The 15,839-nt window shown below is 42.3% G+C and overlaps 1 protein-coding gene across 6 annotated transcripts in view; it reads right to left on the bottom strand.

Moving 5' to 3' along the window:
- Positions 1–6,457: 6,457 nt before the first annotated feature.
- Positions 6,458–15,839, bottom strand: part of GPBP1L1 (GC-rich promoter binding protein 1 like 1) — a 28,253-nt gene continuing 18,871 nt past the window's right edge. For all 6 annotated transcript variants that reach the window (XM_077333920.1, XM_077333923.1, XM_077333924.1 and 3 more), the window contains exons 7-12: positions 13,932–14,125; positions 10,374–10,514; positions 9,920–10,078; positions 8,772–8,890; positions 7,692–7,794; positions 6,458–7,370 (exon numbers count right to left, since the gene is read on the bottom strand). In XM_077333920.1, coding sequence (XP_077190035.1) covers positions 7,221–7,370; positions 7,692–7,794; positions 8,772–8,890; positions 9,920–10,078; positions 10,374–10,514; positions 13,932–14,125 — 866 coding nt within the window. In that variant the 3' untranslated portion in view covers positions 6,458–7,220. The remainder of the gene's footprint in view (positions 7,371–7,691; positions 7,795–8,771; positions 8,891–9,919; positions 10,079–10,373; positions 10,515–13,931; positions 14,126–15,839) is intronic.

The raw sequence follows: 15,839 nt of genomic DNA, 5'->3' as shown, positions 1-15,839 counted from the left end.
AGAGACTACAGTTATCCGGGCCACGATATGCTGTGTGTGTGAGTGCCGTCAAAGCGCTTCCGATTTAGGTCGATCCTATTAATTAATGTCTTCCAAACAATTATCTCAGTTCTTGCAAACTGAGTGTCGTCGCCTTTATTGAGTCGTATCTCATGTTGGACATTCTGTTTCCCTACTGTCTTCAGCTTTCCCAAGCATTGGTTTTTCCAGTGAATTTAGTCTTCTCAGAATGTGGCTAAAATACTGCTTCTAGAAGAGAGTTCGAGTTGATTTAATCTAAAATCCATTTATTTGTGTTTTTTGGTGGTCCACTGTATATGTACAATACTCCCCCAACACTAAATCTCAAATGTGTTCTGTCCCAAGAGCCTAGTAGCAGGTCTTTCACAGAGTAACACAGACTAAACTGATTTTAATCAGATTTATTAGGCATCTCAAAAATACATGATTGTTGGAGTTCATCTAATTAGATAGATATTCAGTGCGGTCTTGTCTGCTGGAAAAGAGTGTGGGTTCTACCTGCTGTGAATGCCAAGTCCAATAATGGAATCAGGGTAGATTCAAATGGGTAGCTGTGTTGGTCTGAAGCAGCAGACCAAATTTAGAGTCCAGTGGCACCTTTAAGACCAAAATATTTTATTCAAAGTATGAGCTTCCTCAGATACAATATTGTATCTGAGAAAATTTGCATGTACACAACAGCTCATACCTTGAACAAAATGTTGTTGGTCTTAAAGGTGCCACTGGATTCTAAAAATGGAATAAGGGGGGGAGGAGCAAAGGGCATGGAAATGTTTCCTGCGCTGGCAGCTAGCCAGAATATAGGGCTGGTCTTCCAATCACGTTCTTGGGAACAAGAGAAAGAGCTATCTGACTATAATTCCTAGCATCCTATCTCTTAAAGCAACAGGGGAGAATATCTCTCATCTCTCAGTATTCTAATAGCTACCTGGACAGCACAAAATGAACTTCCTTCCTGTCAGCCCAGTTTTCATGTCTAGAAATAGTAATGGGGGGATACTGTCACATGATTTGTCTTGATCCTGAGATATTGAATGTTACTTGAAATATATACCACTTTTAAAAATCTGTTACTTTGAAATGTTGAAATGGTCTTAGCTAGCACTTCTGTGTGCCTGAAGGGAGAAAGCCTCTACCGCAGCTGGAGAGAATCATGAGGGGAATGATATTAAAGATCTAAAGCAAGAATGATGTAAAATATATTTAAATAAATTGTTGAACCAAAGGAACAGCAAAGTTGTTAAACACTATCAAGTACATTTTATGGCTGCAGTTCTAAGCATTAGGGCAGGTATTCTCAATCAAGATTACTAGTAGCCCAAGGGCCTGGAGAGGTTACTAAGACTCCGGAGTCCTGGAGGAGTTATTCCATTTGTTGTTGTTAGGTGCCAAGTCGTGTTTGATCCATCGTGACCCCATGGACAATGATCCTCCAGGCCTTCCTGTCCTCTACCATTCCCCGGAGTCCATTAAGTTTGCACTGACTGCTTCAATTACTCCATCCAGCCACTTCATTCTCTGTCATCCCCTTCTGTTACTCCATTTGGGGAGATTTAATTTTTTAAATATATACATATCAAATTTTTAAAAACCAGGGGAGGAGTCAGGAGGACAGAAGGTCTTTCTGCTCACCTGTCTGGTCTGTGATGGCCTTGTTGAATTCACACACAATGTGAATGGGAGGAAAGAATCTGCTGCACTCCACCCACCCACCCCCAATTTTTTTTCTTCTGAAGGCTAACAAATATATATATATATATTTAAAATAGTGGCCAACTGGTATTATTCTTGTGGTTACTTGAAGCCTGAAGATTATTTCAGGGGTTACTCCACAATCAAAAAGTTGAAAAAGCCTGCATTAGGGAATAATGGTATTTTACCATTCAGCACTGGGAGCTGCTTCTTCCCAACCCATTTGTGTGCTGCTTTTCTACTCAGTAATGACTAATAATAAAACTGATTCAATTGATATTAGTTTTCTACAAGTAGAATTTTGATTGAGAACTGAATTTGGGTAGATCTTTGAATCCCAGCTGTAGAACACTCTTTTGCATCATAATTTTATTAGTGATTAGTGAGGTTGATTCTGAAGATTTTATATAAAAACTTGCATTAATCATTTCACTCTTTGAAAAATTCAGGTGCATTGGTAGTGCGCCCCCAAAATTCAAGTTTTCCACTAAGAAAAAAAATTGAGGGGAAAGGTTCTATTATTTTTTCCGTATTTTTGGATGAATTATGCTTTAGGCTTCCTTGTACATGGGAAGATCCAAAATACATTTGTTTACCTTGGAAGTCCTCTTCATACTAGACCGGGTTCTCTCTAGACTGGGCTGCCCTCTTCATACTCTCAGCTTGTGGATCGTTACTTGACTTCATCTAGTGACCAGAAGCCAGGACCCCCATGATCTTGTTTCTTGACCTGATTTCCCATGCTCAGCCTTTGTAGCTCTCTTCTCAAAAGACTGAGACAGTAACCACGTACTGGGAGACTAGTGGTTTATTGTTCATGAATTCAAGACGGCTACTGAATATACCCCCCTTCAAGGATCGCTGCCTTGTTGTGGCAAGGGGGCTTGCGTAGTTCAGTGAAGCTATGAGCTATACCGTGCAGGGCCACCCAAGACGGACAGGTCATAGCTGAGAGCTCTGACAAAAGGTGATCCACTGGAGAAGGAAATGGCAAACCACTCCAGTATCTTTGCCATGAAAACTCTATGGACAGTTCCAATAGGCATAACGATATGACGCCGGAAGATGAGCCCCTCAGGTCGGAAGGTGTCCAATATGCTACTGGGGATGAGCAGACGGCTAGTACGAGTAGCGCCAGAATGAATGAAGCGGCTGGGCCAAAGCTGAAAGGACGCTCAGTTGTGGAAGTAACTGGTGGCGAAAAGACAGTCCGATGCTGTAAAGATTTTTATTCCATAGGAACCTGGAACGTCAGATCCATGAATCAAGGCAAGCTGGACGTGGTTAAACAAGAAATGACAAGACTGAACATCGACATTTTAGGAATCAGTGAACTAAAATGGACAGGAATGGGTGAATTTAATTCAGATGACCATCAGGTATACTACTGTGGACAAGAATCTCGCAGAAGAAATGGAGTAGCCTTCATAATCAATAAGAGAGTAGGAAAAGCAGTCTTGGGATACAATCCCCAAAATGACAGAATGATCTCAGTTCGAATCCAAGGCAAACCATTCAACATCACAGTGATCCAGGTCTACGCCCCAACCACTGCTGCTGAAGAGGATGAAGTTGATCAGTTCTATGAAGCCCTACAACACCTTCTAGAAGCAACGCCCAAAAATGATGTGCTTATCATCATGGGGGATTGGAATGCTAAAGTAGGAAGCCAAAAGATAACCGGGATAACAGGCAAGTTTGGCCTTGGAGTACAAAATGAAGCAGGGCACAGGCTGGTAGAATTTTGTCAAGAGAATACAATGGTCATAGCAAACACTCTTTTCCAACAACCCAAGAGACGACTCTACACATGGACATCACCAGACGGTCAACACAGAAATCAGATTGACTATGTGCTCTGCAGCCAAAGATGGAAAAGTTCTATCCAGTCAATAAAAACAAGACCAGGAGCTGATTGTGGTTCAGATCATGAGCTTCTTGTTGCAAAATTTAGGCTTAAATTGAAGAAAGTAGGGAAAAGCACTAGGCCACTCAGGTATGAACTAAATCATATCCCCGACGAATACACAGTAGAGGTGACAAATAGATTTAAGGAATTAGATCTGATAGACAGAGTGCCTGAAGAACTATGGACGGAGGTTCGCAACATTGTACAAGAGGTAGCAACTAAAACCATCCCAAAGAAAAAGAAATGCAAGAAATCAAAATGGCTGTCTGAGGAAGCTTTACAAATAGCTAAGGAGAGAAGGGAAGTGAAAGGCAAGGGAGAAAGAGAAAGATACACCCAATTGAATGCAGAATTCCAGAGAAAAGCTAGAAGAGATAAGAATGCCTTCTTAAATGAACAGTGCAAACAAATAGAAGAAAACAATAGAATGGGGAGGACCAGAGATCTTTTCAAGAAAATTGGAGATATGAAGAGAACGTTTCATGCAAAGTTGGGTATGATAAGGGACCAAAATGGTAGGGACCTCACAGAAGCAGAAGAGATTAAACAAAGGTGGCAAAATTATACAGAAGAGCTATACAAGAGCGAGCTTAACATCCCTGATGACCACAGTGGGGTAGTTACTGACCTGGAGCCAGACATCCTGGAATGTGAAGTCAAATGGGCCTTAGGAAGTCTGAGCAACAATAAAGCTAGTGGTGGTGACAGCATTCCAGTTGAACTATTCAAAATTTTAAAGGACGATGCAGTAAAGGTGCTACACTCAATATGCCAGCAACTTTGGAAAACTCAACAATGGCCACAGGATTGGAAAAGGTCAGTTTACATTCCGATCCCAAAGAAGGGCAATGCCAAAGAATGTTCAAACTACCGCACCATTGCACTAATTTCTCATGCTAGCAAAGTTATGCTAAAAATCCTACAAGCTAGGCTCCAGCAATATGTGGACCGAGAACTTCCAGAAGTACAGGCAGGATTTCGAAGAGGCAGAGGAACTAGAGATCAAATTGCCAACATACGCTGGATCATGGAGAAAGCTAGGGAGTACCAGAAGAACGTCTACTTCTGCTTCATCGACTATGCTAAAGCCTTTGATTGTGTGGAGCACAACAAATTGTGGCAAGTTCTTAAAGAGATGGGAATACCAGAGCATCTTATTTGTCTCTTGAGAAATTTATATGCAGGTCAAGAAGCAACAGTGAGAACTGAACATGGAATCACTGACTGGTTCAAAATTGAGAAAGGAGTTCGGCAAGGCTGTATACTGTCGCCTTGCCTATTTAACTTGTATGCGGAGCACATCATGAGAAATGCGGGATTAGAGGAGTCACAAATTGGGATCAAGATTGCAGGGAGAAATATCAACAACCTCAGATATGCAGATGATACCACTCTAATGGCAGAAAGTGAAGAGGAACTAAAGAGCCTGTTGATGCGGGTGAAGGAAGAGAGTGCAAAAGTTGGCTTGAAACTCAACATCAAGAAAACAAAGATCATGGCATCCGGCCCTCTCAATTCCTGGCAAATAGATGGGGAAGAAATGGAGATAGTGACAGATTTTATTTTCCTGGGCTCCAAGATCACTGCAGATGGGGACTGCAGCAAAGAAATTAAAAGACGCTTGCTCCTGGGGAGGAAAGCTATGGCAAATCTAGACACCATCCTAAAAAGCAGAGACATCATCTTGCCAACAAAAGTGCGTTTAGTCAAGGCTATGGTCTTCCCAGTTGCAATGTATGGCTGCGAAAGTTGGACCATAAGGAAGGCCGAGCGTCAAAGAATTGAGGCTTTTGAACTCTGGTGCTGGAGAAGACTCTTGCGAGTCCCTTGGACTGCAAGGCGAACAAACCGGTCAGTCCTAGAGGAGATCAGCCCTGACTGCTCTTTAGAAGGCCAGATCCTGAAGATGAAACTCAAATACTTTGGCCACCTCATGAGAAGGAAGGACTCCCTGGAGAAGAGCCTAATGCTGGGAGCGATCGAGGGCAAAAGAAGAAGGGGACGACAGAGAATGAGGTGGCTGGATGGAGTCAGTGAAGCAGTAGGTGCAAACTTAAATGGACTCCGGGGAATGGTAGAGGACAGGAAGGCCTGGAGGATCATTGTCCATGGGGTCGCGATGGGTCGGACACGACTTCGCACCTAACAACAACACTGAATATACATCATTAAGAGAACTACAGTATCATAATATGGAGGTTCAATAACAGGTCAAGACTATTGGTCCAAATACTAGTGTCCCCCCAATGTTTTCTGTCTTCAGCTTGTATTTCCGTACCTCAGCAGTAAAAATTAAGGTATTTTGGGTATGATAGCAGAGTGCAGTAGTTTGTCCTTTTATTTTATTTATTTATTTTGTATTTATATACCGCCCTTTTCTCTTTAATACTGGGTTTACTTGACATTTTGTTTCTAGAAAGAGAATAAGGCATGCATTTATATTTTCAGGTTTTATAAGCAAGTCACCATGGAATTTTGTGCTAACCAAATTTTAACCTATACATTTTTTTAAAGGACTAAAAGAAGTTTTGGCATTATAAGCTATTTCAACCCCCCCTTCAATATCTTAAATGCTCTTTGAACTCCATTAACTGTTAAGGACATTGTATTTGCATTCTCAATAATCACTTCAGATTTTTTCTGAATGCATTACTCCAGTGCACTGTGTTATTTTCCTCATTTCCAGTAGTTCTCTAAACAAAACCAAATAGGGTATGAAATATGCTACAAAAATATTCAGCTTGCATCTTTTGTTTTAGAAAAAATGGACACTCAAATGTATTGCTGTATTAATAATTCTGAGAAGTGCTTTGCTGAGAAATGACAGACACAGGATTGGCAAACTGATGCAAAATATTTATTCCAAGTTAGTTATCTTTTGATGCAGTAGTTTTTTCCCCTCATACAGACTCAATGTGATAATCACTTTTTTAAATCTGTAAATAATGTTATCAAAATAATCTTAATCTTTGAAATCCCACAAAAATTTATATTTTACAATCCACCCTGAATATCAAGGTTGCAAGAAGAACACAAACAATTCCTATATCCAAATATTTTACAGCTGTACCCCAAAAGAGAGAGAGAGAAAAAACACGCCTGGTTAAGTGATGAAGCTCCCCGAGCCGCCAAAAAATAATAAAAAAGTTCCATGTTATTAGCATTAATTTAACACAATTAGAACTTCCATAGCCATTTTGTCATTGACAATGATTGTTTTAGCACATTATTGCCGCACAGCATTTTGCGATGTGGACGGCAGTATGAGAAGCTTGTGGCTGCCCACCTCAGTCCCTAACATCCTGCTGCTGACGAGACTGAACCTGAGCCTTGCCCCAGAAGGCGTTGGGTCACCCATCTGCGTGGACTGTTCTCTATGAAGCACAGAAGGGCAAAACCAAAAAGTAATAAGCCAATAGCTTTCTTCTTTGGGATAAAATTCTTTCCCTTGTGCATGAAGTTTTGAACAATAAAAAGAAATTGAACAGACTTGAGACAGAATAAACTCTGCTTCATTAGAACCTCAAACATTTATGTGCTGAACTACAAACTGAGTTTGCTGGGTTGGTTTTGTACTGTGTAATTTTCTGTGCCCATTTCAGGCATCGTCGTCTGATGTTTCACTGCTACTGGTTTCTGTGTCTGAGTCTTCAAACTCTGTTTTAAAAGTGCTTCTCCAGTAGGAGAATAATTGACTACTGCCACGGCCTTGAAGAAATCCATTCTTCCTAAAGCCATTTCTTCTTAGCTGGAAGAAACAAGCAAGAATGAGTTTCACATTTTCCATTCTGCTCTATCTAGGCAAGCTGCTCAAAGCACTTCACCCTGAAATCATATACATATAATGTTTGTTGCTAGTGTAACAAAACTCATTTACTTTTAAGCAGGAACAGTTTTCACTGCAGATATTGTGCTTTATTACTTCAAGAGAAGCCAGTCTACTCAGAATTTTGCTCAAATTTATTTAATTGGGTTTTTCCTAGGAAACTGTTCCTAGGATTGCCCTGACAGTTTGAAAAGCAGGATAATGTTGATATAATTTGAAGTGGGAGAAACAAGCTGAACAAACCTGCTCTGACTTTATTTGGAACTCTCTGAGCTCATCTTCTGTGAGGGGAAGGCAATTCTCATCATTTTCAGGATATTCCTGCCATCCCATTGCTTTCAGTAACCTAGCAATGTGAAGGATCAGAAAAGAAAATATTGGATTAAAGGTGTCACAGAGGAGAAGATCAACACTTGCCACCCATCCTACATCCAATGTTTGTTGGAATAAACTTGTCAGTTAAATTAGTTCTATTTTACAAGCATTATTATGAACAACTAGGTGAAGCAATTAACTCAGAGAAAAGTGGGTCTTGTTCTGCTTTTCCTCCCCCCAATCCACAGTAGTAGTAGTAGTATTAAAAAACAATTCCTCATGTATCTGGAAGAGTTTGGCAGTTGATTCCCTACAGATGTTTACATTACAAACAGAATTGCTGGCATGACTTCTCTTAGGAAATGGTAGAAGCCGAAGTGATGTGAAAGAGCTAAAAGGCTTCCACAATTCTCCATGCTAATTCCTAGGATTCCCTCAGAAAATCCATGGTTGCATATAACTCCGTTCTGTTCTTATGAACTAATTATGTGCCTTTCACTTTGAAGAGATCTCCAGTGAAGGACATTAAGATTAAGCCACCATGTTCCGTGATGATTCTAGGAAACAATGTCTCTAAAGCAAGAGTGAGAGAAGGCCCCTTTCTTCTTCTTGGTTGAATGCAATGCAGGTTGAAGCAGTGATACACTTGGCTACCTGCATATGGGAATAAACCAACCTACCCTCCTGACAGAAACATTTCCTTCTTAGCTTCATGGGCTGGGATGTGCAGCCTTGATTCAGATCTTATATTGCTGAAAAACAGCTATGGATGATTTAAGGAAATGAAGCAGTTCCCAAAGATATATGAAGCTGTATAGATGAGTAGCATTTACTGGTGCTTCTGGAATTAAAATGTCCCTCATAAAATAATAATAGGCTGCACTGCACTGGAAATATGTTAACAAGTAACAAATGCCAGCGATTTTTCAATAGAATGCTAGCAGAATGCCAACGAATATATCATTATCAGAATGAGACTCCCCACTGATTAGTTTTCTTTCTGCTGACCTGTGTTCTGCTTCTAATGAGTGAGAAAGGTTCTCCCCTTCTAAAGGAAGAGAAAGCCCATTCGGATGGCAGTTCTCTTCCCAATTTTCCTTTGGTTCTGGTGTGTGTCCACCTTCTACCTGGTGTGGGAAACAAAAAAACAAAAACTGTTGGACTTGTAACACCCAAGTGTAATTTTAGGGGAAAAAGTTGAAAAATTAAGGAAGCCCATAATCTGGGGTTAGCAGTTCCAGAGCTGGAAACAAAAAGCATAGAGTTGGTAAGAGATGTAGAGTTGCATGCTGTTTCCATCTCTGGGAGTGTCAAAATAATTTTGTTTAACTTTGGCAAAAAAAGAAGCTACTTCAGTTAAGAATCACAGCAAAGAGTTGTTTTAAAACAAGATTAAAACGTTCTTAGCATACTGATCTAGTTCTATTACTTGAATAAAAAAATTAAAATAACTAAAAAATTTTGCACAACTGGTTTTGCACTTCTAAACCTCAAAATACAGAGTAGAAATCAAAAGTGAACAAGGGATAAGAGCATCTTCCATATGAGTATGAGTTTATGAATGCATGGTCAACACTTGTGGCAATCATCGTAACTTTAAAAGAATATTACACACATTCATGGATATATTGATATATTAGCATGTCATGACCATGACAGTAAAACAGAACCTCCATGTTCAGAAGCAGTATGTCACTGAATATAAGTGGATGGGTGCCACAAGAGGGGACTGCCTTCACATTTTGCTGAAGGGCCACAGCAGGAATCAGGGTTTGATCCTGCAATGCTGTTTTATTTCTTCCAAGTCCCTAGAGGTGTTACTTTACAATTAAATGCCCAGTGCATAAAGAGGAAATTGCTCTACTCTTGCTTATACAAACTCTGCTTACACCTCTGAAGCAGGTTCTTCATTTATGCTCAGCACTTTAGTATGGAATGCCTACAATACATTGTAGCATCTATTCTCTAATTAAAATGACCTACATGTGACCACACAAGAAGATAGTAAGATACTGGATACTGAAGCAGCCACTGCATCTATTTTGCAACATTTGCAAAATATTTTCTCCCTGTAATATTTTATTTCACACTGAATTAAAACTATGACTTTTACATTCATTTTAATGCTTCAAACAGAAAGAAAACTGTCCCCTTACATCCTCCAGTTTGTTGTTCTCGTGGCGTTCTGGGATTTCTCCATTCCTGTCATCCTTCAAGGCTTTCAAGAACTCACTCTTCTTATCTGTGCTGCGGCGCATCAGCTTTGTCAAGCGAGAGGAGTTTATTTCTATGGGAGGGGTGGTGCTGGAGGGACTCTGAAGGGAGAAAAAGAATGTTGTTCCAGAACTTGTCACTGGCTGCTTGTGGAACTCATTAATCACCCAGATTCCTACCTTTCATATTCCTCTCCTCCAATCCCAAGAAAGCCTATTCCTAGAGTCACTGGACCCAATGGACTGACAGCCACATGGGTTGGGAGGAGGAAGGAGATGAAATTGCTGGCGGGAACAGAATTTGGGAAAATCTGGGTCCATCACTGACTCAAACTCATAAACTAACGGATGAGTCCTTTCCCATCCACAATACTTTGATTTCAACCCTATCACTTACCTCTTTGGAAGAGGCAAGAACTGAGCCACTGGCTAATACAGCTGGTTTGGTTACAGACACTGGACTGGTAAAGGCAGAATCACGGCTGGAGGACAGTGAGGTTGGTTTATGTTCACTTCTGTTAGCTTTCCATTGGCTTGGCTGCAATGCAAATGCAAATCACATGAAGATGGGGACAATTATTTTGCATTGCTCCGCTAAAATCAACAGTGGTTCCCAAACAGTACAGTCACAAAATGTTGCTTCTAGTGTGCACTACGAGACATCTTGCATTACAATAAATTCCTCTGCTGTGAAAGGAAGGTCACATTGTAGACTAGCGATCCCCAACCTGTGGGCTGCAGACCACATGTGGTCCTTCGACTAATTGGATGTGGGCCCCAAAGGACGCCTTCTCCCCCCCCTTTACAACACACTTTGGGTGTCATTGTCTCCCATCACTCCCAGATGGGACTATCTCGTTGCAGAGAAACAAGCTCAGGGTTCCCATTGATTTGCCATTATCATGAGTTAAAATTTCCATGAAAATAAAACGTTCCTTATGTTCATTGTTGTGGCGTGTCTGTATCTTATTTTGAAGGGATATTTAAACATTACCATAGCAATCAGAGAGCGTTAGGGCAGTGGCTGAGAGTAGAGGAGTAAACTACCCCCCCCCCTGGGCCTCAGTAAAAGGCGTTGAGTGGTCCCCGGTGATAGAAAGGTTGGGGACCACTGTTCTAGACCACTAATAACCAACATCTCTAAGGAAGAGTTGGTTCATATATGCTGCTTTTCTTTACCTGAAGGAGTCTCAAAGTGGCTTACAATCACTGTCCCTTTCCTCTCCCACAACAGACACCCTGTGAGGTGGGTGAGGCTGAGAGAGCCCTGATATTACTGCTTAGCCAGAATAGATTCATCACCCAGCTGGCTGCATGTGGGGAAGCACAGAATCAAACCCGGCTCGCCAGATTAGAACTCTGAACTCCTAACCCCTACACCAAGCTGGCAGCAGACAAAACTCAAGACCTCCAACTCGCCCCCCCCCCCCGCCCCCACAATCTGTGAAGGCCAATTGCATGGTTTTTAAATGTTTGGCTTATTTTGGACACCCAGATGACAACCATTTTTACACACAATTATACCACGTGTGCCATCCTTCCAGCTCCTTTCCATTGACAAGACTAATTGAAGAGATGCTGCAGAGGAAAGGCATACATACTAATTCCCAATTTTTAAAACATGATTCATTTGTCCCAAGACAAGAGATATCTGGAGACCAACTAAAGCTTAACCAATAGCTGGGCTAATGACACCAAATGGCTGGTAACAGCAAAACATATAAGAGATGATCATCAAATAGTTCTTCCATCTGCTTGGGCCTACTGATCTCCAGTGATGCACATAATTTTCAGGCAGAAAATCCCAGCTTCAATCCCTGGGGTCTTTAATTTTAAAAAATTAGGAAGACAAGATGCAAAGGACACCAACTGCATTACATCTTTGAAAGCTACAGCCAGGCAGAGCAGTCAACATTGATTTTGATATAGCAGTGGTCAAGTAAGTATAAAGCCATTTCATGCCAACTTTACTTCAGCAAGTATTTTTGTGGCATCTGTTCCAGCCCAAAGAGAGGAACTCAGTAGGAATTGGCTGAGTTTGGAAACAGCAAAAACTCTCTGCTTGTAAAACTCAGCACATCTATGAAGACAAGTGCATGTTTTTCTTCCACAACTGCAGCACAGGGTTTATTGCTGCAGGTTTACTGAGCTCCAGAATGGCTCTGAAACTTACATCAGTGTAAGATAGGAATCGCCCCACTGCTATTCCAAGCAAAGGACGGCAGAAGGCTCAAGTGTGTTTTATTTTTATTAACTTTTCCCATGAAAGGCATTTTTCTTTTGCCCACGCTTTCAAGAGTGAAGATATTGAGGGAGGGTGCTGTCATCATCAGTAGTGTCCCAGCACCCCACCCTTTTCTAAAAATGACTCTGAAGTATCAATACATTTCCCATGTTTGTGCCTCCTGAACCAAGGTTTGGGGGAGTCATCTCTCCCGAACAATTTACAGACCTGAAAAAGAGAAGAAGAAACAGACAATGACTGAATCTGTATTAAAAAATTAGCCATTGTCAGTTTTTTATTCTCTTCAGTGTGCCAGATCACCCCCTCCTCCTAAGTGGGCAGAAGCAAAATGGACTGTCTCAAACCAGACCAGTTCATTTCTGGGGGTCCGGGTCATCTGTTCAGACATTCATTCAATTTGAGAACAAACAGAAACTTAAAAAAAAGCATCTCACTACAAGGGAAGAGGGGGTAGAGCAGTGGCTCTCAACCTTGCTGTTCCAGACAGATGAACACCTTATCTCTATGTACTCTGCAAGGCTGTTTTGTGGTGCCTGCAGGAGCGGCAACAGTGGTGGTGTCCCCACCTCGCCAAGCTGCTTGCCCTGCCATGACCCCTGTGAAAGGGTCATTCGGCCTCCAAAAGGGTCCCGACCCCCAGGTTGAGAACCACTGTGCTAGAGGGGATTTTTTAAAAGAAAGTTTGGGGAGGAGAGAGAGTGGTATCACCATGATGGCCCAGTCGTCAAGAAACATTATAGGTAAAGGTAAAGGAATCCCCTGTGCAAGCACCGAGTCATGTCTGACCCTTGGGGTGACGCCCTCTGGCATTTTCTTGGCAGACTCAATACAGGGTGGTTTGCCAGTGCCTTCCCCAGTCATTACAGTTTTACCCCCCAGCATGCTGGGTACTCATTTCACCGACCTTGGAAGGCTGAGTCAACCTTGAGCCAGCTTGCTGGGATCGAACTCCCAACCTCATGGGCAGAGCTTTCAGACTGCATATCTGCTGCCTTACCACTCTGCGCCACAAGAGACTCTGACAAACATTATACCTGAGGAAAAAGATCAGGGTCTCAAAAGTAGTCTATATGTGGAAATCAGGGGTTAAAAAGAAATAGTATGGGCCCAGTACTGTTGGGGGGAAAAATTCATGTGGAAAAGCTGTATGCTGGAACTATGAAAATCTCAACTGTAAAAGCAAGTTTCTTGGCTTGATGGAGGCTGAGAAGAGATCCCACTATTCGAGACTCGTGCTGAGTGAAGGAATAAAAGGGAACTTAGTGGAGCTTCCGGTCAGAACAGGTCTATCAGACCCAAGGTCACCAAGCTGGCTGCATGTGGAGCAGGAGGGAAACAAACCTGACTCACCAAATTAGAAGCCGCCGCCACTCCTAACCACTACACCAAGCTGAGAACTACACACACACCCCTTAAAAAAATCTGTTGGTATTATCAAGAACCCTTTCTATGAGAAGAAAAAACCAATTAAAATCTGAATTTTGTTTCTCCACAAATCTTGACTAATTTTATTTTCACTCTTGTAGTGGGGGAGGGAAGAAGAAAGAAGGAAGTATGCACACATGGGTGTGTATTCATACGTAAGGCAATGTTCTAATGGTACAGCAACCTACTAGCTTCTTTAGATACATATGGAAAGTTTTAGGCAATAACATTAATTACTGTACTGTTTGCAGTAGCTATTCAGTGCAAAAGCAAAGCTTTAGGTACCTTGGAGGGGGGTGCTGCTGGTTTAGGAACCAGATTTTTGTAGACACTTGGGACTATGGTGGTTGCCTTGTTTCCGTTTGAAAGCTGAGGTCCTGGTGATGTAAATGCAGCTGAGAAGGCAGCAGCAGGATCTTCTTTTGAAACCTTTTTGATGACCAGCATCTTGGTAGGTTGCTTGGCACTAGGAGGATTTTCTAGTTTATAACAAGAGGGAGAAAAAGAAACTGTCAAAAATGCAACAAAAATAACTTTAGCTCAGCTTCAATTCCGAGGGACCAATTCTTGACAGCCTTCTTTGCTCACAGTAATGCAACTCCACAAATTATTTCTTCAGCCTAGTCACTCAGGCAGGTTTTGCTCAAGTGGGAAACATCTGATAACATCAGTCCAATATGTAGGTCTTCTCAGGATGAGACCTTGACTGCAGAGACCACTTGTAGTAGAGACCATTTTTAGTTTTAAGCCAAGTAAAAATACCATTAAAGCTCTGCCAAGATTCAGTCCAGTTAATACTCACCACAAGGTATGGTTTGTATTTGCAATAGTCCAGTCCAGCAGTTCTCAACCTGGGTGTCCCCAGCCCCCAGGGGGGGTCAAATCCTCAGGGGGTTGCTGACCCAAAGGGGAAGGTGGCAACCCAAAGGGGGTCACAAGGTTGTGCATGCGCTAGCGATCATGGAAGGCCAAGGCGACCCAAAGGGGAAGTGGTTGAGAATCACTGGAGGCAGAAACTCAAAAGGCGGTCTTGGGCACACTGGCGATCATGGAAGACTGAAGCAGCCAGCGGCACTGAGGGGCGCCGGGCCAGTCAGCGCCCGTATGCAGGTGCACTGTGCCAGCTGGCCCCTTCCCAGCACTGGCCGCCTTGGCTTTCCATGATCGCCAGCCTGTGTGCAACCCTACGATCCCCTTTGGGTCGCAGTGGTGGTAGGGTTGAGGACCATTGGTCCATTTTTGAGGTTTTTCCATAGTGGACTTTAGTGAAGTCCATAAATGTAAAAAGGTCCATAAATGAAAAAATCTAAACCAGTATGTTTTGACAACTGTGTCTTTCAAGCTCCTCCCTACACCCAACATAAACTGCTTCAGTGAGCAATAAAATGTTATTTACTTCTCAGATTCTCTGTGAAGCCTCATATTTTCAGCTATGTGTCAGATTTCACAAAACATGAGCCAAAGATACTCACCCAAGCTCAGATCTCACTTGCAGAAGCCTGCAGCCCCTGTGGAATCCTGGGTAGTACTACTTCTAATCCAAGCCCAGGCTGCGAAGGCCTTCCCTGGCAAGAGACCTAAGCTTCCCCCCACCCTTGACCCTCCAAGTGTACAGAACCATTTGGGAGAAGCTGTAGGTGGCACAATCCCCCAACATTATGTGTTGAAGAAGAGGAGCTCCTTGATCTAACACACCCCCCACGGTCACTTCTGTTTTGCAACCCTGAGGAGCTACAGCCAACCTAGCAACAATCATTCCAGAATGCAGGAGTGCAGACAACCCTCCCGAGAGCTGGGAGTCATCGCCAGATGGCCACTCCCACTGCCTTCTGGATTCCAGTTAACAGTGAAGTATCAGAGACAAGCTGATGGGCAAGACCCTGTGGGTGCAAACATTTAATTGAGTCTGAAATTGACCAGGGTGTTCACAAGATCTGTGGAACATGAAAGCACCCTACCAGTTATTTCTCCAATAACCCTCGCTGTATGTGTGAAGATGTGAATTGTTCTGCTTCACTGTGTAAGCCTATTTTTCAGAGCACCATGTAGACCTGGTATGTGTGACTGACACCCTTCTGAGATACCCCCTCAATAGTACTCAAAGCACCAGAACATAGTGCCCCCAATCCCAGTGCTGAGAGGTGGCTCAGTAAAGTCTTGTGGTATCAAAGCCACTGAGAAGTCCAGCAGAAC

Source organism: Paroedura picta, chromosome 4, assembly GCF_049243985.1.
Source record: "Paroedura picta isolate Pp20150507F chromosome 4, Ppicta_v3.0, whole genome shotgun sequence".
NCBI classification, from domain to species: domain Eukaryota; kingdom Metazoa; phylum Chordata; class Lepidosauria; order Squamata; family Gekkonidae; genus Paroedura; species Paroedura picta.
This window is presented reverse-complemented; position numbering and strand designations above follow the sequence as displayed.